Genomic DNA, 22,792 nt, shown 5'->3' with positions numbered 1-22,792 from the left:
TGAAAGTGGATTCAAAACCAGAAAGAAAGAGTATTGAATGGCCCGGGCTAATTTTAAACATATCAAACAACTACATCACACTATAACACTTACAGTGAAGTCTGCTCCATTTTTCAGCAGAAGTGATTTGAAGCCATCAAATGTTGGTTGCTTTTCAGCAAGGCAGATGACAAACTCAGCTAAAAGAGACAGCAAGAATAATCAACTTCAGAAGAGAGAAAAAAATGGTAGGCTACTGTATTCGCTTAGGGTAACTATGCCACTATCATAAATAACTGATCAGCAGCAAATTACTTTCTTGTTTTGTCAAGAATGCTCACATGAAACATGAACTAGCTAGCTTTTATAGAAAGGGAAATGTCACATGCTTAAACATGTTATGGGGTCCAGACCACCCACCACACTTTCAAGGCAAAGTAACCATCTCCTTTACAATAGATAACGTTATGACTAAATAAAAATACGTTTTACAATCGGAATTCGGGAGTAAAATTAACGTTAGCTAGCTAAAACCAAAGGTAACTAAGATAGCTAGCTTAGCAGCAAGCTAGTAAGATCGTTCCAAATGTGGGGTGACAGAAGTAGTGTGTGACGATTCAACTTGCCAAGATCTTTCTCGCATATACCAAGATGGTTGTCAAGTTCTGTACACACTTTGGACACCAAAGACAGGTATTCAAGCCGCTTAAGCTCCTCAACTCCAAAGTCTGCCATTGTGTCCAGTGTTTGTTTTGTTTTCAGAAAACGCAGGCATTGGTAACACGCACTTTACGTTACGAACTTTGAACTTAGACCACACTTCCGGGTAATTATTTTATTGGTCACCAGGTGGGGGTAAACTCATTGCCAATATGACAACCTAAACTCCAAGTTCATTTTTTTAACCTGGTGGCAAGTCAGTTTAAGAACAGATTCTTGTTTACAATGACCACCTAACCCGGACGACGCTGGGCCAATTGTGCACCGCCCTATGGGACTGCAAATCACGGCTTGTGATACAGCCTGCAGTCGAATCAGGGTCTGAAGTGACACCTCTGGCACTGAGCAGTGCCTTAGACCGCTGCGCCACTCAGGAGCCACAAAACTGACATTGTGGTCTCCAGTGTGGATGTCAATAAAACATTTCTAAATGAAACATTAGCAACAAAAAGTATGAGAACATGCATTTAATGAGTGCAGAAAATGTTAGGATTACACTAGCACAGGAAAGCAATCACACAAAGCTAAACAAAAGACAATGCCCAAGTATTAACTTCCATCCTGGTATCTCCCTTCATTGTATAAAAATATAGCATAGACAAACTGTCTCAGAGCACTGTGCATTTTAAACAAAGACGTTCACTGCCTTGTCAAATTAATGCCCAGTCCCCTTCCTATTCAATTTATATTTTTTCAGAAGTTTACACACAGGTCAGATGTGACATTCAAGTAAAACAAACATGTTTCGTTGTCCATGATACTCAAATATAAGATTGATTCTCCTCAGGGGGATGAGACATTTTTATTCATGTTACCCAGGTAAGCCTGTAAGGACAGGAGAGCAATGACCTAATTTTACTAGTTGACTGCTATACAGGTCAAGAGAAAGAATTCAGCCTACCAGAATTCAGCTCAAAATGATAGAATTGCAGTTAATAGAAAACAGCTGAGCACATATAACACATACTTTACACATGTCCAAAACAAGTAGATAATGACCCAGCTTTATCAAATCGCATGTTACAGCTAAAAAGGCCTGTTGGCAGACAATGTCTCTCCATGGTATTTCTCAACCAGCTGATATAGGAATGTGTCCCTCTCTTTCTGTGTTGCGATACAAGATGCACATTCTAGCGCCGTCGAAAGGCGCGGGAGATTCTCCAAGCGTTGGGCTCCTCGTAACGGTTGTAGAGGGGCTCGAGGCGCTGCTGCTTCTTCTGTTTGCTGAGACGCGTGGGGTCGGACACTTTGAAAAAGGCCGGCGAGAACTCTACCAGCCAGCGTGGGTCAATGGTGGTCACCTCCCTCATGTACTCCTTAGTGGTCAGCACCAACTCATGGTACACCACCCTGTGGAGAGAGGAATAAGAGTATCAGGCAAGAGGAAAATAATGTCCAGGATGGCTCAGTAACAGTTGACATTCAATGTAAACTAGTGACTAATCCATTAGTCCCCGTGGTAATCAGAAATGAGGGTCGACTCACCACTCAGGCTGGCGGTTGAACAGGGCACTGGAGGGGTGGATGTACACCACCTGCTGGTCAATGAGCGTACGGTAGCCCTCCTGGGGATCCTTTTTGGCTGCGTTCCGGAAGAAACCACTGCAGATGGCCTTCTGCACACGCACCGTGGCCTTTCCACAAGTCACCACATCCAGTTTATGTCTGAAAAGAGGTAAACGTTTTTGGATTTGTGTGAGAAGATTTCTAGTAAGTGAGGTTTCTTTACCAGACATACAATTTACCTTGATCATCAAATGGACAGTGGAACCTACCGGTCCATGATACCCAGCATCTGTTTGCGGATATCCTGGGCTCTGCGCAAGGAACGGGCCTGGATGAAGTTCTCGTAGCACCAGGGGTTGGAGAACTTGTTGTTCTTCCAGGAGTTATAGACAGCCAGCAGAGTAAGGTGGTCTCCCTCGGCCTGGTGGAACTTGGCCTTCTTCTGGTCAGCCAGGGCCTGCTTGTCCTGAGACACAGAGAATAAAATAACTGTTAGTCATCAAATGATCAACAATGGCACACCATATAATTGCCTCATTGAGGTGTCCAACCATAATGGTAAACCTCAACAACATTCAACTGTGCTGCAAAGAAAAAAAGAAAAATAAAGATCTAATCAGGATACCCAGAGGAGTGATATGACCCTATTTCAGTGTTTATGAGTCTTGTGATTTAACGTACCTTGGGCCTGTAGAAGACGTTCTGCACAGACAGCATGGAGACGATGGTGAGCATCTCCTCACTGCAGCCCAGGTGGACGGACATGATCAGCATCTTACACAGCATGGGCTCCAGAGGGAACTCCGCCATCTGACAGAGAGATGGAAATAATGAATTGGTAATTAATCCTCACTTTTGCCTTTCTTAACAATAGTCTCCTTTTTTTGGTATAAACTCTTACCCTGCGTCCGAGACGAGTGAGCAACCCTTCATCGTCCAGAGACCCCAGAGTGTAGAGCTGCTCCATGGCAGTGATCAGCGTCTCCATGGGTGGAGCGTCCATGAAATCAAACGATAGCAGGTCATTGATGCCCATGGCCTGAAGGAATATGGAGAAAGGGACGTCAGGGGATGATACGGGAGGAGTAGGTCTCAGCAGACAAGTATAGATCACAGAAGCATGTACAGTGAAACAAGGTTTATCCCCTTTTGTGACTGTGTGCATACCTTGAGGGACAGCACAGTGCTGGCCAAGTTAGTTCTCTGGATCTCAGGCACGTTGGTGGTGAGCATCTCGTCTCTGTATGCTCTCTCGGTGTACAGCCTGTAGGTCTTCCCTGGGCCAGTTCTTCCAGCTCTACCAGCCCGCTGCTTGGCTTGGGCCTAACAGAAGATACATTGAAGCCCTTAGCATACCAAATCGTAATTGCTTGAGAGAGACAGAGGGGTTACAATCTTGGTAGGTTTAGAAAATAAATATGAACTGAGTGATTAACCAGTCTACCTGTGAAATGGGAGTCACCACCAGCTGGTCAATACCAGTCTTGGAGTTGTACACCTTTTGCTTCACAAATCCTGGGTCCACAACGTAGTAGATACCGTCAATGGTCAGCGACGTCTCAGCAATGTTAGTGGCAATGACAACCTTTCTGCTGCCGGGGGGAGCAGGGTCAAAGATACGGGTCTGCATCTCGCTTGGCAGCGCAGAGTAGACAGGTAGAATGATGAGTTCAGGCACTTCAGGTCCCAGAGACTTCATCCGTTCATACAAGATCTCACAAGCGGTGTCAATCTCCTCCTGACCCGTCAGAAACACCAGGACATCACCTGCAAACAAGGAGCGAGAGAGGACATAAAGGTTGATAACTCTTCACAATCAAGGGTGAATTTTAAACTGACATTTTATAGCAATGGATTTGCATTCATGCAGTGATTTAGGCCAATGACTATGAATTACAGTTAGACTATAGACTGGGTTTAACCTTTGTTAAAACCGTACCTGGAGGCTCAGTCAGGTGGATCTGCATGACGGTGATGAGACTGGCGTCCAGGTAGTCCGTCTCAGGCTCTTTGCAGTAGAGCACCTCCACTGGATAGGTGCGTCCTGGGATGGTAAAGATGGGCGCTTCGTAGAAGTACTGGGAGAACTTGACGGCATCTAGCGTGGCTGAAGTGACAATCAGCTTCATGTCTGTGCGTTTCTGCACCGTCTGAAAAGGGGGAGAGTTAGCTTAATACAAAACTTTTGTTATGTTTAGACCCTGAAGTCAAGGGGAAACAAGACCCTGGTATACCTTCTTGAGCAGACCGAAGAGCACATCGGTATGGATGGTCCTCTCGTGGGCCTCATCCAACATGATGATGGCGTACTGGCCAAGGTCCGGATCTATCAAACACTCTCTCAGCAACATACCGTCTGTCATGTACTTGATCACCGTCTCAGGGCTGGTGCAGTCCTCAAAACGGATGGTGTAGCCCACCTGGTGTAGAAGAACGGAGACACAAGTTAGAAATAACTAGGGCCAGACGTTTGAGATTGTTCTGCAATCAGATGTATTCGGCATCGTCTCATGGTCACGTGGGCCAGGAGATCACTCACCTCCTGGCCAAGACAGCAACCGTACTCTTCAGAAACTCTCTTGGCCACAGACATGGCTGCCACACGACGGGGCTGAGTGCAGCCGATCTTCCCCCGAGTGGTGTAGCCCGCCTCGGCCAGGTACTGGGTGATCTGGGTAGTTTTCCCAGAACCAGTCTCTCCAATAACAATCAAGATCTGGTTATCATGGACAGCCTGTAATAGAGAAGCAGAGATGTGAGCAAAATGTTATGCCATAAATGGTCAAAAACAGCTGTTGAAATAGAAATAACTAGCGATATATAATTTGCAAACTTTTGCACAAACCTGTATGAGTTGCTCTTTGAGCTTGTAGATGGGCAGGCTCTCTCTCTGCTCCAGGATGGACATTGCCGTCTTCTTGCCGTAAGAGGCCTTGTTGCCCCCAAAGGCATGTTTCTTCCATTCTGGGATGTCAGTTGGCATCATGCCAATTCCTCTCATGTTGGCTGCAATCTGCCTTCCATCAACTGTGTAAGAGGGAAGCGTCTTTAATTGAGATGAACTGGCGTGATATTTAACCTCCACCCCTTCAGATGACTGGTGATCCAGACCCAGTCTAGGACCCTGGGAGGAACCTTTACACCCACAAAGCCTCCCCTGTAACCCTGGGCCATGGAGGACACGGCACACTACAGCAGGCCACTCTATCCGGCCTGTTAGGATGCTAAAGGAAACCAGATAACCATCTCCAGCCCTGCAAACCCTGAGGGCTGCTGCTGCTACACTGGAGGAAGTCTGATGTAGTGGCTCAGACCGGACTGTGTTGAGGATTACTGTGTGCTTCCATACGGACTTACCATCAGGCAGAGGGTCTACCCAGTGTTTGTTCAGGCCCATGGGGATAGAGTCCATCTCAGCCTCTCGCTGACACTGCTTCACCTCCCTCCTCTCCTTAGCCAATGCACTCTGCATCATGGCTGCCTGGGACAACGAGCCATCTGGATTCTGACAGAGGGAAACAAAGTGAGCTGCAATTGTTCACACTACTAAACAGGATGAAAACACTCAAACAAAATTGCCTTGAAAGTAGGTTGATCAAGAGGACATGGAAACATACCTTAACAATCTTGACAGGGCTCATGTCCATACTCTGTTTAGTGTGTCCTCTCAGGAACGGAGGCTCCTCCTCCACCAGCTCAATTTCCAGGTCCTCATCTGAAAGAAAGCGGTGGGCAAATCAGCATCCAATACATCGATGTGAATCTAAACCGACAGTGGTTTTCTATGAAGAAAATGTACACGAGGGCGTGCTAAATTACTCTTTTAGCACGGCTATGCTGCGGCCATAGGTACGAGGCGGAGCAGAGTACCGTAGATTAGCACAATCGTGCTAAAAAAAACGTTTTTACACAACCGCAAGTGTACAATTGCTTTTCTACAAGGGTTACAAGTCAAATATAATATATATATATTCCAATCTAAATGTTCCATTGCCATGCTGGCTGGCAAAGCTATTATCCCTTGCTTGCTAGCTAGCCAACTACAACTAACACAGTTACGTCAAACTATGCTATAATAGCAAAGTAGCTGCCTTTCATTTAGTTGGACCGGCTTTTCTAGTGACATATATACATACACACACACACACACACACACACACACACACACACACACATACATACATACATACATACGACACACACACACACACAGCTCAAAAAAATAAAGGGAACACTAAAATAACACATCCTAGATCTGAATGAATTAAATATTCTTATTAAATACTTTTTTCTTTCCATAGTTGAATGTGCTGACAACAAAATCACACAAAAATTATCAATGGAAATCAAATTTATCAACCCACGGAGGTCTGGATTTGGAGTCACACTCAAAATTAAAGTGGAAAACCACACTACAGGCTGATCCAACTTTGATGTAATGTCCTTAAAACAAGTCAAAATGAGGCTCAGTAGTGTGTGTAGCCTCCACGTGCCTGACCTCCCTACAACGCCTGGGCATGCTCCTGATGAGGTGGCAGATGGTCTCCTGAGGGATCTCCTCCCAGACCTGGACTAAAGCATCCGCCAACTCCTGGACAGTCTGTGGCGTTGGTGGATGGAGCGAGACATGATGTCCCAGATGTGCTCAATTGGATTCAGGTCTGGGGAACGGGCGGTCCATAGCATCAATGCCTTCCTCTTGCAGGAACTGCTGACACACTCCAGCCACATGAGGTCTAGCATTGTCTTGCATTAGGGGGAACCCAGGGCCAACCGCACCAGCATATGGTCTCACAAGGGGTCTGAGGATCTCATCTCGGTACCTAATGGCAGTCAGGCTACCTCTGGCAAGCACATGGAGGGCTGTGCGGTCCCCCCAAAGAAATGCCACCCCACACCATGACTGACCCACCGCCAAACCGGACATGCTGGAGGATGTTGCAGGCAGCAGAACGTTCTCCACAGCGTCTCCAGACTCTTTCACATGTGCTCAAGTGTGAACCTGCTTTCATCTGTGAAGAGCACAGGGCACCAGTGGCAAATTTGCCAATCTTGGTGTTCTCTGGCAAATGCCAAACGTCCTGCACGGTGTTGGGCTGTAAGCACAACCCCCACCTGTGGACGTCGGGCCCTCATACCACCCTCATGGAGTCTGTTTCTGACCGTTTGAGCAGACACATGCACATTTGTGGCCTGCTGGAGGTCATTTTGCAGTGCTCCTCCTTCTCCTCCTTGCACAAAGGCAGAGGTAGCGGTCCTGCTGCTGGGTTGTTGCCCTCCTACGGCCTCCTCCACGTCTCCTGATGTACTGGCCTGTCTCCTGGTAGCGCCTCCATGCTCTGGACACTACGCTGACAGACACAGCAAACCTTCTTGCCACAGCTCGCATTGATGTGCCATCCTGGATGAGCTGCACTACCTGAGCCACTTGTGTGGGTTGTAGACTCCGTCTCATGCTACCACTAGAGTGAAAGCACCACCAGCATTCAAAAGTGACCAAAACATCAGCCAGGAAGCATAGGAACTGAGAAGTGGTCTGTGGTCACCACAGATTTCACAGAAGTGTGATTGACTTGGAGTTACATTGTGTTGTCTAAGTGTTCCCTTTATTTTTTTGAGCAGTGTGTGTGTGTGTATGTAATATATATATATATATATATATATATATAATGCCGATTCATGACTGACTGGCTGCGAAAAGATGACTGTCTCGTCCTGACACGTTCATTCTCAATAAGACAGTGGAGATCGAATTTCAATATTGATACAATGTTGCAAATGTCGAGAGACTGGCAGCAACGTTTATACAAATCCCTGTTGTTGCAAACCAAATGATAGGCTAGAAGCAAGAGGCAATAACGTCGACATACTTTTTTTTACAGTGGAGATCAAGTTAATGAATTGGCTGGCTGGGACGATGAGACAGTGGATGGGCAAGGATTTCTCAGATGGAACAGAAAAAAATATGCCCATTTTTGCATCATAGGCTCACCCGTGCTAAACAGTTTTTAGTATGGCTTAGAACACGTCTCAAGCAAATCAAAAAGCTTGTTTTGACCAACCCGCTGTGGAACACACAATAACATAAGTCATGTTTTACCTTCTTCGTCATCAACTTTGGGGAGGATACCAGTCTCCTCGTCAAAGTCAGGGAACTCCTCTTTAGAAAGAACATTAGCAGCAATCATCTGAGAACAGAAGAAAATAGCATTATTAGATCAAAAATCACATTGATAACAGTCAAGAGGTCTTGATAAAAAACCCTGTGTGCACACATACCTGTTTGATTTCCCACTTCTCGGGGTCAGATATCTTGGTCAGTCTCTTACGCTCCAGTGTGTCATCCTCCAACTCAGGGGCGTGGCCCAGGTTGAGGTTGGTTGGGCGGTCGGGGTTCCTCATGATTTTCTCGTCCTCACCATCAGGGCCCTGGTTCCTCCTTCTGTTGGGGTTCAGGTCCTCCCCAGTTTCCTGGTCCACATCCTGTCAACCAAGAGGATACCAAGTAGTATCGTGATACCATAGGGTGCTGTTCACCACCACTCTCCATCTATTGTAACTTAAGAGAGCTTGAGAATATCCACAAATCCAGATGTGCAAAGCTGATATACATACCCAAGACGACTCAAAGCAGCTATCATCGCCACCAAAAGTGCTTATTAACTCAGGGATGTGAATACTTATGTAAATTAGATTAATTAATTTAATAAATTTGCTAAAATGTCTAAAAACAAGTTTATTGGGAATTATGTGTAGATAGGTGAGAAGGAAAAAAATCCACTTAATCCAATTTGAATTCAGGCTGTAACAACCTTCTGAATAAGTCAAAAATGTCACTGACATAAAGGGCTGCCTCACTTCTTGCTCTTAGGAAACTCTGCAGAATTTTTTATTTTTATGTATAATTTCTTACATTGTTAGCCCAGAAAATGTTGTGTTATTACATACAGCCGGGAAGAACTATTGGATATCAAAGCGCCGGTAACTCATTAGCACTACCAGGAATACGACTTTCCTGAAGCAGATCAATTTGCCCCCCAGGGAAAATGATCTGATTCCAGAATCCAAAACAACTCCGGCGAAGGAGAGGTACTCGGAGTGGTCTTTTAGTCCGACTTAAGAGGCGCACACGCCACCCACCGCTTCCAAGCATATTACTATCTGCATAATAAAGTTGAGGAGCTCATGGAGGGGGTCTCTTTCCAGAGAGACCGGGATTGTAACATACTCTGCTTCACTGAAACATCTCTCCCGGGATATACTGTCCGAATCAGTCCAGCCAGTTGGAATCTCAGTTCATCGCACAGACAGAAATAAATATCTCTCTGGGAAGAAGGAGGGCGGGGGTGTGTTTCATGATTAACTACTCATGGTGTAATTGTGATAACATACAGGAACTCAAGTCCTTTTGATCACCCGATCTAGAATACCTCAAATCAAATGCAGACCGTATTATCTCCCAAGAGAATTTTCATTGGTTATAGTCACGGCCGTGTATATTTCCTCCTCAAGCTGATACTGCGACAGCCCTCAAAGAACTCCAGTTTACTTTATGCAAACCATATGTCCTGAGACTGCATTTATTGTAGCTGGAGATTTTAACAAAGCAAATTTGTTAAATTTGGACTTGCGCTGCCAAAACTCAACCACTGTTACTCCAACTTCCGAGATATCTATAAGGCCCCCCCCCCCGCCCTCCATTCGGCAAATCTGACCGCAAATCAATTTTGCTCCTCCCTTCCTATAGGCAGAAACTCAAACAGGTAGTACCCACGCTAAGGACTATTCACCGCTGGTCTGACCAATCGGAATCCACGCATCAAGATTGTTTTAATCACGCGGACTGGGATATGTTGCGGGTAGCCTCCGAGAACAACATAGACGAATAGACTGACTCACTTTAGCAGGAAGTGTATAGGAGATGTTGTACTCAATACCTACCCTAAACAGAAACCGTAGACATATGGCAGCATTTGCGCAAAACTGAAAGTGCGAATCACTGCATTTAACCATGGCAAGGTGACTGGGAATATGGCAGAATACAAACAGTGTAGTTATTTCCAAACAGGCAAAATGTCAGTATAGAGACAAAGTGGAGTCACAATTCAACGGCTCAGACAGCAGACCTATGTGGCAGGGTCTACAGATAATCACGGGCTACAAAAGGAAAACCAGCCACGTCGTTCTTTGCTTGCTTTGAGGATAACAGTGCCACTGACGCGGCCCGCTGCCAAGGACTGTGGGCTCTCCTTCTCAGTGGCCGATGTATGACATTTAAGCGTTTTAACCCTCGCAAGGCTGCCGGCCCAGACGGCATCCCTAGCCACGTCATCAGAGCATGCGCAGACCAGCCGGCTGGTGTGTTTACGGACATATTCAATCTCTCCCTATACCAGTCTGCTGTCCCCGCATGCTTCATGATGGCCACCATTGTTCCTGTACCCTAGCAAGCAAAGGTAACTGAACTAAATTACTTTCGCCCGGTAACACTCACTTCTGTCATCATGAAGTGCTTTGAAAGACTCGTCAAGGATCATGTCACCTCTACCTTACCCGTCACCCTAAACCCACTTCAATTTGCTTACTGTCTCAATTAGATCCACAGACGCCGCAATCGCCATCACACTGCCCTATCCCATCTAGACAAGAGGAATACATATGTAAGAATGCTGTTCAATGACTATAGCTTAGCATTCAACAACATAGTACCCTCCAAGCTCATCATTAAGCTCGAGGCCCTGGGACTGAACTCCGCCCTGTGCAACTGGGTCCTGGACTTCATGATGGGCCGCCCCGAGGTGGTGAAGGTAGGAAAAACCTCCACTAGATTGATCCTCAACACAGGGGCCCGTCAGGGGTACGTGCTTAGTCCCCTCCTGTACTCCCTGTTCACCCATGACTGCGTGGCCAAGCACACCTCCAACTCAATCATCAAGTTTGCAGACAACAGTAGTAGGCTTGATTACCAACAATGACGAGACCGTCTACAGGGAGGATATGAGGGCTCTTGGAGTGTGGTGCACTCACTCAACAAAACAAAAGGAGATGATAGTAGACTTCAGGAAACAGCAGATGGAGCGCCCCCCCATCCACATTTGCAGTCTCGCAATGGAGAAGGTGGAAAGCTTCAAGTTCCTCAGCGTAGACATCACTGACAAACTGAAATGGTTCACTCACACAGACAGTGTGGTGAAGTCACAACAGCACCTCTTCAACCCCAGGAGGCTGAATAAATTTGGCTTGTCACCTAAAACCCCCAAACTTTTACAGATGCACAATCGAGAGCATCCTGACGGGCTGTATCACTGCTTGGTATGGCAACTGCATCACCCACAACAGCAGGTCTCTCCAGAGGGTGGTGCAGTCTTCCCAACGCATCACAGGGTGAAAACTACCTGTCCTCCAGGGCACCTACAGCACCCGATGTCACAGGAAGGTCAAAAAGATCATCAAGGACAACAACCACCCCGCTATCATCCAGAAGGCGAGGTCAGTACATGTGCATTATAGATGGGACCGAGAGACTGATCTCAAGGCCATAAGACTGTTAAAATAGCCATCACTAGCACAGAGGCTGCTGCCTATATACACATAGACCTGAAATCACTGGCCACTAATAAATGCAACACTAGTCACTCAAAAATGTCTACATATCTTGCATTACCCATCTCATATGTATATACTGTATCCTATTCTATGCCGCTCTGACATTGCTCGTCCATATATTTTTATATTCTTAATTCCATTCCTTTACTAAATGTGTGTGTATCGGGTATATGCTGTGTAATTTGTTAGATATTAGTGCACTGGGGCTAGAAGCACAAGCATTTTGCTACACCCGCATTAACATCTGCTAAACACGTGTATGTGACCAATACAATTTGATGGGTTATGAATACTTCCTGAAGGCACATACCTTCATGCTGAGACTGGTCTTGGAGCCAGTAAAGGACAGCACCTTGATCTTGACTCGTTGACCTTTCTGGACCACATCAGCCACATTGGCAACACGTCCCTCTCTGCGTAGCTCAGAGATGTGCACCAACCCCTCCCAGCGTTTCCTACAATGCAAAACAGATAAGGCGTTCAACATTGCACAATCAAACGCGAACCAAGTTCATCACTATTGAATTAATGACTTTTGCCGAGGCATTAACAACTCTTTTACTGACCTCAGCCCCTCCAGTTGCACGAAGCAGCCAAACTGCATGATGCTGGTGATTTTGCCATTGAATATGTCTCCCACGGTAGGCTCCTCTGGTGGTGGGCGGTCCACGTGTTTGTCCTTCCACCGGTCAGAACCTTCCTTTGTGTCCCTGTCTCGGTCTCTGTGGGGGCTGGGGGTGCGACTGCGCTCACTCCAGCGAGACGCACGTTTCTTACCACGGTCGCGGTCCCTCTCGCGGTCTCGGTCTCTCTGACGATCACGGTCCCTAGATCGAGATCTAGAGCGAGAGCGGGACCGAGAACGATGACGCCTCCTCCTGTCCCTGTCTCGGCTCCGGCTTCTGCTGTGCCGCCTCTTTTTGTCCGACCTGAGGAATGCAAATCTATGAGCTCCAATCTATGTAACTGAGGAAAATGTACACTTGAAACCAATAAGAGTTTAATTGGGGAAATCTCTTTACCTGCTCTTGCTCTTTGAGTCTGATCTACTCACACTGGGCATGAACATCTCCAACTCCTTCATGGCGGCGTCTGCGATTTTCACGTCGTCTTCGTCTAGTATGGCCTGGGGGGGGATCAGAAATGGTAGGCCAAATATCAGTAGGTCACACAGTCAACCAAAGTAGTCTATAATGTATATTTTACCTGCAAATGAACTACGTTAAAGCACAAAGACTTACCTTAGGAGCCGGATCGTCTGGCCTGCATAACGCAGGAAACAACTCCTTCAGTTTGTCCTTCTCACTCTTCTGCTTGACCACAGGCTCAAAAGCTAGAATCATAGAGTAAAGAGTCAGCAAGTCTACAACATAGTAACAATAGCATAAACAGTGCATTCGGACGCCATTATATTTTCCACATGGATTAAATTGTTGTTTTCCCATCAATTTAGAATAATACTGGTACGTAACAATCTACACACAATAACCCCATAATGACAAAGCAAAAACATGTAAAATGTTTTGCAAATGTACAAAAAACAAACAAAAAAAACGATGAAAAAAACAAAATGAGTATTCAGACTCTTTACTTTGTTGAAGCACCTTTGGCAGCGATTACAGCCGAGACTTCTTGGGTATGACGCTTCAAGCTTGGCACACCTGTATTTGGGGAGTTTCTCCCATTCTTCTCTGCAGATCCTCTCAAGCTCTGTCAGGTTGAATGGGGACCATTGCTGCACTGCACATCTCTCCAGAGATGTTCGATCGGGTTCATGTCCGGGCTCTGACTGGGCCACCCAAGGATATTCAGAGACTTGTCCCGAAGCCACTCCTGTGTTGTCTTGGCTGTGTGCTTAGGGTTGTTGTTCTGTTTGCTCCCAGTCGCAGGCCCTGAGCGCTCTGGAGCAGGTTTTCATCAAGGATCGCCCTGTACCTTGTTCGGGTTATCTTTCCCTCAATCCTGCTGCCACCATGCTTCACCATAGGGATGGTACCAGGTTTCCTCCAGATGTGACGCTTGGCATTCAGGCCAAAGAGTTAAATCTTGGTTTCATCAGACCAGAGAATCTTGTGTCTCATTTTCTGGGAGTCCTTTAGGTGCCTTTTGGCAAACCCCAACGGGCTGTCATATGCCTTTTACTGAGCACTCCACCAATAAAGTCCTGATAGCTGGAGGTCTGCGGAGATGGTTGCCCATCTCCAAAGAGGAACTCTGGAGCTCTGTTAGTGACTATCAGGTTCTTGGTCACCTTCCTGACCATTCTGCCCTGATTGCTCAGTTTGGGAACGTCAATGCTGCAGAATGTTTTTGGTACCCTTGCCCAGCTTTGTGCCTCGACACAATCCTGTCTCGGAGCTCTGCGGGCAATTCCTTCGACCTCATGGCTTGGTTTTTTCCCTGACATGCACCATCAACTGTGGGACCTTATATAGACAGGTGTGTGCCTTTCCAAATCATGTCCAACCAATTGAATTTACCACAGGTGGACGTCAATCAAGACGCAGAAACATCAAGAATAAACAATGGAAAAAGGATGCAACTGAGCTCAATTTCAAGTCTCATTGCAAAGGGTCTGAAAATTACATAAGGTATGTGTACATTTTTTATATTGTGTAGATTGAAGAAAAATGTACTTAATCCATTTTAGAATAAGGCTGTAAAGTAACAAAATGTGGAAAAAGTCAAGGGCAGGGGTCTGAATACTTCCCGAATGCACTGCACAAAGCCCATAGCTTTGCAATTGTAAGTGAAAAGCATACATCACCATAAATCAGACGATATAGGTGGAATATAGCTCACATACCTTTGTTTGTAGATGTCTTTGATGGAGGCCGCATCGTTTGAATAAGTCTGAGCAAATTGCCAACAAGTGAATCCTGAAAGATCGAAAATAAATTGAACACGTAGTTAAAGTCGGGAAGTTTACATGCATTTCGGTTGGAGTCATTAAGACTCGTTTTTCAACCACTCTACACATTTCTTGTTAACAAACTATAGTTTTGGCAAGTCAGCTAGGAAAATCTACTTTGTGCATGACAAGTCATTTTTCCAACAATTGTTTACAGACAGATTTCACTTAATCACAATTCTAGTGGATCAGAAGTTTACATACACTAAGTTGATTGTGCCTTTAAACAGCTTGGAAAATTCCAGAAAATTATGTCATGGCTTTAGAACCTTCTGTTAGGCTAATTGACATCATTTGAGTCAATTGGAGATGTACCTGTGGATGTATTTCAAGGCCTACCTTCAAACTCAGTGCCTCTTTGCTTGACATCGTGGGAAAATCAAATAAAATTAGCCAAGCCCTAAGAAAAACAAATTGTAGACCTCCACAAGTCTGGTTGATCCTTGGGAGCAATTTCCAAATGCCTGAAGGTACCACGTTAATCTGTACAAACAATAGTATGCAGGTATAAACTTCATGGGACCACGCAGCCGTCATACCGCTCAGTAAGGAGACAAATTCTGTCTCCAAGAGATGAATGTACTTGGAGCAGGAAGGAAACAGGTACAATAGTATCTATATCCACAGTAAAACAAGTCCTAAATCGACATAACCTGAAAGGCCGCTCAGCAAGGAAGAAGCCACTGCTCCAAAGCCGTCATAAAAAAAGCCAGACTACGGTTTGCAACTGCACATGGGGACAAAGACCGCAAAGATGTCCCCTGGTCTGATGGAAGAAAAATAAAACTGTTTGGCCATAATGACCATTGTTATGTTAGGAGGAAAAGGGGGATGCTTGCAAGCCAAATAACACCATCCCAACCATGAAGCATGGGGGTGGCAGCATCATGTTGTGGGAGTGCTTTGCTGCAGGAGGGACTGGTGCACTTCACAAAATAGATGTCATCATAAGGGAGGAAAATTATGTGGATATATTGAAGCAAAATCAAGACATCAGTCAGGAAGTTAAAGCTTGGTCGCAAATGGGTCTTCCAAATGGACAATGACCCCAAGTATGCTACCAAAGTTGTGGCAAAATGGCATAAGGACCACAAAGTTAAGGTATCGAGTGGCCATTACAAAGCCCTGACCTCAATCCTATAGAAAATGTGTAGGCAGAACTGAAAAAGCGTGTGCGAGCAAGGAGGCCTTACAAACCTGAATCAGTTACACCAGTTCTGTCACGAGGAATGGGCCAAAATTCACCCAATTTATTGTGGGAATCTTGTGGAAGGCTACCTGAAACGTTTGACCCAAGTTAAAAAATGTAAAGGCAATGCTACTAAATACTAATTGAGTGTATGTAAACTTCTGACCCACTGGGAATGTGATGAAAGAAATAAAAGCTGAAATAAATCATTCTCTACTATTATTCTGACATTTCACATTCTAAAAATAAAGAGGTGATCCTACCTGACCTAAAACAGGGAATTTTTACTAGGATTAAATATCAGGAATTGTGAAAAACTGAGTTTAAATGTATTTGGCTAAGGTATATGTAAACTTCCGACTTCAACTGTAGCCATCAGATCATACCCGCTTGCTTACAGCTGCACTAGGGTCGGACAGGCGTTCTGTGTAGATTAAGACACCACGGAGCCAGCGCGAGATATGGCTTGGAAAACGTACCTCAATTCAGGGATGAGAAATGTGTTGTACTCCCGACTTGTTCCATTATCCCAACTGTTACACAGAGAAGATTGAACGGCTGCTAATTTTTAGCAGCCATTTTGGAATGATAGTGTCAGCCAATCAACTCCTTTGTTGTTCAACAAGACATGCTATAATGGCTGCTGTGGCTGGTAGTTCAATCTTGTCGGTGTAACAGCACAAGCATTTCTTATCCCTGGATTGATGTGCTTTTTCCAAACCTTAACATCTTGCGCAGGCTCCACAGTGTCTTAATCTACACAGAAAGTCCGTACGACCCTAGTGCAGCTGTACACAAGTGGGTCAGATCTGCTGGCTATCTAGCTAGTTACAGTAGATAGCAGTGGACAGTACTTACTGTGAATTCTGCGCCATTTTTCAATAGAAGTGATTTAAAGCCATCAAACGTTGGTTGCTTTTCAGCAAGGCTGATGACAAACTCGGCTGTGTGGCAAAGAAACAACCCATTAGTTCAGGGTTAACCTGATTAGCCAAGTAATGTTACTCCTAAACATAAAGAATGTACTCGTTTGCTTGTTAAACAGGGCTATCACGCCAGCTAGCTAGCCAACTTTAAGGTCAGACATAGCCCTTGAGCATGACTCAGTTCCATTACACATAAGAGTCATTGAATGAAGAGATCCTCTTACAGGGACGTTTTGTTAAGACCATTAACACTCGTTGCTTGCGGTAGGGTATCGAAAGAATAAGGACCTCATCACATATAGAACAATGAGCCAGATCGTTCACTGGATATATAAAATGTGAAGCTTCCAGGTGGCGTTTCCACTCACTACCAAATATTGTGATGAGGAAGCCAAGTGACCGGCAGTGGGAGAACATAGAATTTGGCCAACATTCTGCAAATTTACTCATCGATGAAACATTTGATCTCCATACAGTTCTCTTTCAAAAACTAGAATCTGTAACAGAGTGTTTTGTAGACTTCACCCTTTGCTAAAGTTTCAAAACATTGTGTTGTTTATAAGGAGTGCAAGGGCGAATTGAGTTATTGCACACATCAGGGTAGGCGTTCCCTCACGAAAATATGCAAATAAATGCTAGAACGTGCCAATGGGAACTCACTAGCTTGTGCTTGGCTGGGCCCACCTCCTTGCTTGTTCTGCCCACTATGATTAATTTGCTCCCATTGGAAATGACAGGCTCTGGTCTGTTGAGTTAGTGATAAAAATCTTTGACCTCATCTTCCATAAATATACACACACACACACACACACACTACCGGTCAAAAGTTTTACTATTTTCTACATTTTAGAATAATAGTGAAGACAAAACTATGAAATAACAAATCACAAAAAAAAAGTAAAAATAGATTTTATATTTGAGATTCTTCAAAGTAGCCACCCTTTGCCTTGTTGACTGCTTTGCACACTCTTGGCATTCTCTGAACCAGCCTCACCTGGAAGTGTATGTGATTTGGAATGCTTTTCCAACAGTCTTGAAGGAGTTCCCACATATGCTGAGCACTTGTTGGCTGCTTTTCCTTCACTATGCGGTCCGACTCATCCCAAAATCCTTCATTATGTGGCCCGACTCATCCTAAACCATCTCAGTTTGGTTGAGGTCGGGGGATTGTGGAGGCCAGGTCATCTGATGCAGCACTCCATCACTCTTCTTATTGGTAAAATAGTCTTTAAACAGCCTGGAGGTTTGTTGGGTCATTGTGCTGTTGAAAAACAAATGATAGTGCCACTAAGCCCAAACCAGATGGGATGACATATCGCTGCATAATGCTGTGGTAGCCATATTGGTCAAGTGTGCCTTGAATTCTAAATAAGTGAGAGTGTTCAGACAACAGTAGTAGGCTTGATTACCAACAATGACGAGACAGCCTGCAGGGAGGAGGTGAGGGCTCTGGGAGTGTGGTGCCTGGAAAACAACCTCTCACTCAATGTAAAAAAAAACAAAGGAGATGATTGTGGACTTCAGGAAACAGCAGAAGGAGCACCCCCCTAGCCACATCGACGGGACCGCAATGGAGAAGGTGGAAAGGTTCAAGTTCCTCGGCGTACACGTCACTGACAAACTGAAATGGTCCACTCACACAGATAGTGTGGTTAAGAAGGCGCAATAGCGCCTCTTCAACCTGAGGAGCCTGAAGAAATGTGGCTTGTCACCTAAAACCCTCAAACTTTTACAGATGCGCAATCAAAAAGCACCGATGTTAGATATTACTAGTTAGATATTACTGCACTGTCAGAGCTAGAAGCACAAGCATTTCGTTACACCCGAAATAACATCTGCTATACACATTATGTGACCAATAAAATTTGATTTGAACTCTGGGTATTTCATTCCTGTGGCAGTCCTCACGAGAGCCAGTTTCATTATAGAGCTTGATGGTTTTTGCAACTGTACTTGACGAAACTTTAAAAGTTCTTGAAATGTTCCGTTGGTAGAGTTGCAAAGAAAGAGCCAAATCTCAGACTGACCAATAAAAATAAAAGATTAAGATGGGCAAAAGAACACAGACACTGGAACTCTGCCTATAAAGCCAGCATCCCGGAGTTGCATCTTCACTGTTGACCTTGAGATTGATGTTTTGCGGGTAGTATTTAATGAAGCTGCCAGTTGAGGACTCGTGAGGCATCTGTTTATCAAACTAGACACTAATGTACTTGTCCTCTTCCTCAGTTGTGCAACGGGGCCTCCCACTCCTCTTTCTATTCTGGTTAGAGCCAGTTTGCGCTGTTCTGTGAAGGAAGTAGTACACATCGTTGTACGAGATCTTGGAATAGCCTTAATTTCTCAGAACAAGAATAAACTGATGAGTTTCAAAATAAACCTTTGTTTCTTTTGAAACTGGCCATTTTGAGCCTGTAATCGAACCCACAAATGTTGATGCTCCAGATACTCAACTAGTCTAAAGGCCAGCTTTATTGCTTCTTTAATAAGCAGTTTTCAGCTGTGCTAACATAATTGCAAAAGGTTTATCTAATTATCAATTAGCCTTTTAAAATTATAAACTTGAATTAGCTAACACAATGTGCCATTTGAACACAGGAGTAATTGTTGCTGATAATGGGCCTCTGTACACCTATGTGGATATTCCATAAAAAATCTGCCGTTTCCAGCTACAATAGTAATTTACAACATTAACAATGTCTACACTGTATCTGATCAATTTGGTGTTCTTTTAAATGGACCAAACATGTGCTTTTCTTTCAAAAACAAGGACATTTCTAAGTGACCCAAACTTTTGAACGGTAGTGTATATACATATATAAATGATTACATTGATGCACACCTTGATATAGTTAGTGTTCCCACACTGCCATATCCATGTTACATTATTTAAAAAAAGAAAACAGACAGAAGACAAGAGGCGACCACTTGTGCTAATTGTCCATCTAGCATTCGCATAACACCTGTGTGTAAGTGTAGCGGAAGTGTTTCGTAGATTGAGTCACCCATAGTTATAACGTTATGGATCTGTCCAAAACGGATACCGTAAGTTTATATCTTTTTATTTGAGAATTCTTCATCGCTTATGGAAGACAAGTGCCAATGATTATTGAAGTTCCTAAACGTTAAAACAACGTCGGGATTGCAGTTCACATGAGGCAGCCGTGGGCGAAGCTAATTTTGGCTCAGAACTGTAGCCAGGGGAGAAGCCAGAATGCCGCCTTGAGATTGAGAACTAATTTAGCTAGCTAGGTCAGACAGATGTCAATGCTGTGTTAGTTAGCTAACTAACGTTAGTCCGGATACGTTTGTATTGGCAACAAGACAACCACAACAGTGCCAAGCGAGTTACTGGGACTCATTTGGGGTATAAGACCGTAGACAGTTAACTTAGGTAGCTAGCTATCGTTGGATAACATGTAGCTGGATAGTTAGCTGCTAAACAACTTGCGGTTTTCATACCTAGATCTTTATCGCTTATCCCCAGATGGTTGTCGAGTTCTGTGCACACTTTGGATACTAACGAAAGGTATTCGAGCTGTTCTAGCTCGTTATCTCCGATGTTTGCCATTCTCCACGAGATTGTTTTGTTTTCAGAAGAAACCAGCAGCAGACATCTGGAATTTGATGGAGTATGACACCATTTCCGGTTCTGCCGGAAATTAGTGTGTGTGGTGTAGTTCTTCAATTTTGTCACCTGGTGGTGCTAAAACCATTCCCAAAAGGGGACTCCCTAAAAACACTCCAGTTCGATACAAGACACTTCGTAGCAGATAAAATTAGCAGAGAATTTTCGCTAGTCCTAATCTTAACCTAATTATCCGAATTTCTTGCGTAAATCCTCCTAATATGCTACGAAAAGACGTAACTGTATCGAAGGGGCGTGTTTTTAGGGCTTTCCCAAGATGGACACTGTCTCTATGGACACTGACCGGATGTTATGACTGCCACAGTGACAGACATACACGAGTTAGCCTAGTGGTTAGAGTGTTGGACGAGTAATCAAAAGTTTGCTAGATCGAATCCCTGAGCTGGCAATGTAAACATCTGTCGTTCTGCCCCTGAACAAGGCAGTTAGGCCATTATGGAAAATAAGAATTTTTTCTTAATTAACTGACTTGCCTAGTTAAATAAAGGTTAAATAAAAGAGGGAAAGTAATCAGATTACATAAATGAGTTTGGGTAATCCAAAAGTTGTTACTGATTAAGATTCTGGACAGGTAACTGTAACAGATTACATTTAGAAAGCAACCTGCCCAACCCTGAACATGCAGTTGCACTGAACCACTGCAATCTAGGAAGAGCTGCTGCCACAAGTGCATCATCTCTCTTACGACACACTCTTTTAATGGGTTTTTATAACCCTCGAGATAATTGAATAGGTTTCCTTTTCTTTTTGTATGATGAGTTACCCAACTGCCCTGAATTTCAAACTTTTTCTTTGCACTGCCGTCTCTGAGAACCATCTCCTTCCCTTCAAGAGACCCACTTGCTCCCCCTCCTCTTCTAAAGTCTCTTTCCTCCCCTCCTTCATTAAAGATTTGTGTATCCTTTATCCCCTTTCATTCTCTACCCCCTGGCTCACTGCTTAGGTCCCAGCCAAGGGCTTGTATAATCATCCCCCACTTCCCTCTTCACTTTTCCAGCACGGTGTAGCCTACATATTCCTATGTGTTTTGAAATGGATCTGGGGGGGGGGGGGGGGGGCAGCTGAGGCCCCCTCTCTTGTCCTTACCTGACCCAGCGGAGTGGAGCTGAGGAGGGAGTGGAGACTCTTTCACAATGGACTTATACCTGTGTGGGTTTAGCCTATGTGTGTGTGTGTGAGTGAGTGAGTGAGTGAGTGAGTGAGTGAGTGAGTGAGAGAGAGAGAGAGAGAACCCCTGTCAAGAGTACATTCTTTCCTGATTGTTTACAACCAACTCGGGGGGGGGGGGGGGGCGACAGGCAGTCATCTCCGTGTCTGTTTTTACATTTCCCTGTTTAACCATCATGGGAAAAGATCCCCGCACTCATACATTAAAAAAAGGTGGATGGAATGCAGTTTCCCCCCTCCTCGTGTTTATGTTTATTTCTTGTCACTTCATCCGAGCTCTTTGCTACATTAGTGAGCGTGGGGCAAAAAAAGAGCGGCAAGATGGAGTTCCAAACAAATGTGCCGTTGACCTACAGGCAGGAAGTGAATTCACAGTGGCGCTATATGTTCAGTATGGCAATGTGTTTGTGTCAGAACGAGCGGGTGAGAGAGGGGAGGAGTGTACGAGAGAGAGGTGAAGCCTCTGTATGCGCGTACACATGCGTGCATATACTTGAATTGACAGCACAGCTGGCTGAGATGTTTGCCTGCCGCTGAGTGGAAAATTCCTGCTACAACTGAGGATGGAGAGAGGGAAAATAGGGAAGAGAGGAGGAGGGAGCCGCTGAGGGGGCCGTGCTAGGGTCCGAAAAGCAAGGGAGGGATTGGTTGGCGGAAAAGCTGCCTTTGTGAGATCACAGCCCCCACAACAGCTTCCCACCCACATGACGAGTGAGCGGGCTCCCTATTAAAGATTCTGAGACAAGAAAAGTATCAATGAGAAAACACTGCGCATCTGTTATTATGTGACTCATTCATATTTACTGGCTAATGGACTGACATTCACATTGATGAACATGTGTTTAAGTAGAGCTAGGCCTTGTAAAAAAAAAAAAAATTTTTTAAGAGAATGAACATTTCATCATATATTGTCCACCCACTTCTGATTTTTTTTCAGTCATGTCAGCTGTATGTGTGCGAAGGTGATAGCTTGCCCATACTCTTTTTTTTACATTATCTTATTTTACATTATCAGCATGTGCTGACCTGAAGCTGTCAAGCTTGGGTAATGCAGTATTTCCGCCACCAGAGGGTGACAGAGTCAGGCTGGCCATGTCCTCACCTGAGGGACCCTCACATTATGCTGTCTGGGATTGTGA

The 22,792-nt window shown here is 44.7% G+C and overlaps 2 protein-coding genes across 2 annotated transcripts in view; both read right to left on the bottom strand.

Moving 5' to 3' along the window:
* The window catches only part of LOC139376420 (ATP-dependent RNA helicase DHX8-like), a 29,273-nt gene extending 28,481 nt beyond the window's left edge, over positions 1-792 (bottom strand). The window contains exons 1-2 of the mRNA XM_071118997.1: positions 606-792; positions 94-179 (exon numbers count right to left, since the gene is read on the bottom strand). Coding sequence (XP_070975098.1) covers positions 94-179; positions 606-714 — 195 coding nt within the window. The 5' untranslated portion in view covers positions 715-792. The remainder of the gene's footprint in view (positions 1-93; positions 180-605) is intronic.
* A 359-nt stretch (positions 793-1,151) lies between these two features.
* Positions 1,152-20,485, bottom strand: LOC139376419 (ATP-dependent RNA helicase DHX8). The gene is made up of 22 exons (XM_071118996.1): positions 20,300-20,485; positions 16,770-16,855; positions 14,618-14,690; positions 13,053-13,144; positions 12,834-12,937; positions 12,378-12,740; positions 12,122-12,266; positions 8,485-8,688; positions 8,306-8,393; positions 5,823-5,920; positions 5,563-5,710; positions 5,051-5,232; positions 4,745-4,939; positions 4,440-4,625; positions 4,145-4,355; positions 3,650-3,972; positions 3,373-3,528; positions 3,107-3,244; positions 2,887-3,015; positions 2,475-2,671; positions 2,185-2,364; positions 1,152-2,049 (listed from the first exon to the last, which is right to left on the bottom strand). Exons 1-22 carry the CDS (start codon positions 20,406-20,408, stop codon positions 1,830-1,832), a joined length of 3,627 nt encoding a protein of 1,208 aa, XP_070975097.1. The 5' UTR covers positions 20,409-20,485; the 3' UTR covers positions 1,152-1,829.
* Positions 20,486-22,792: the final 2,307 nt, after the last annotated feature.

This window comes from Oncorhynchus clarkii, chromosome 20, assembly GCF_045791955.1.
Source record: "Oncorhynchus clarkii lewisi isolate Uvic-CL-2024 chromosome 20, UVic_Ocla_1.0, whole genome shotgun sequence".
Classification (NCBI taxonomy): domain Eukaryota; kingdom Metazoa; phylum Chordata; class Actinopteri; order Salmoniformes; family Salmonidae; genus Oncorhynchus; species Oncorhynchus clarkii.
This window is presented reverse-complemented; position numbering and strand designations above follow the sequence as displayed.

Excerpts from the sequence above, each read along its gene's own strand:
- LOC139376419 (XM_071118996.1), bottom strand. The coding sequence starts at position 20,408 with ATGGCAAACATCGGAGATAACGAGCTAGAACAGCTCGAATACCTTTCG. Across the intron at positions 13,145-14,617 it reads AAAGACATCTACAAACAAAG|CTTTTGAGCCTGTGGTCAAG; the intron begins GTATGTGAGCTA and ends CTATGATTCTAG. Across the intron at positions 4,626-4,744 it reads GTTGCTGTCTTGGCCAGGAG|GTGGGCTACACCATCCGTTT; the intron begins GTGAGTGATCTC and ends CTTCTACACCAG.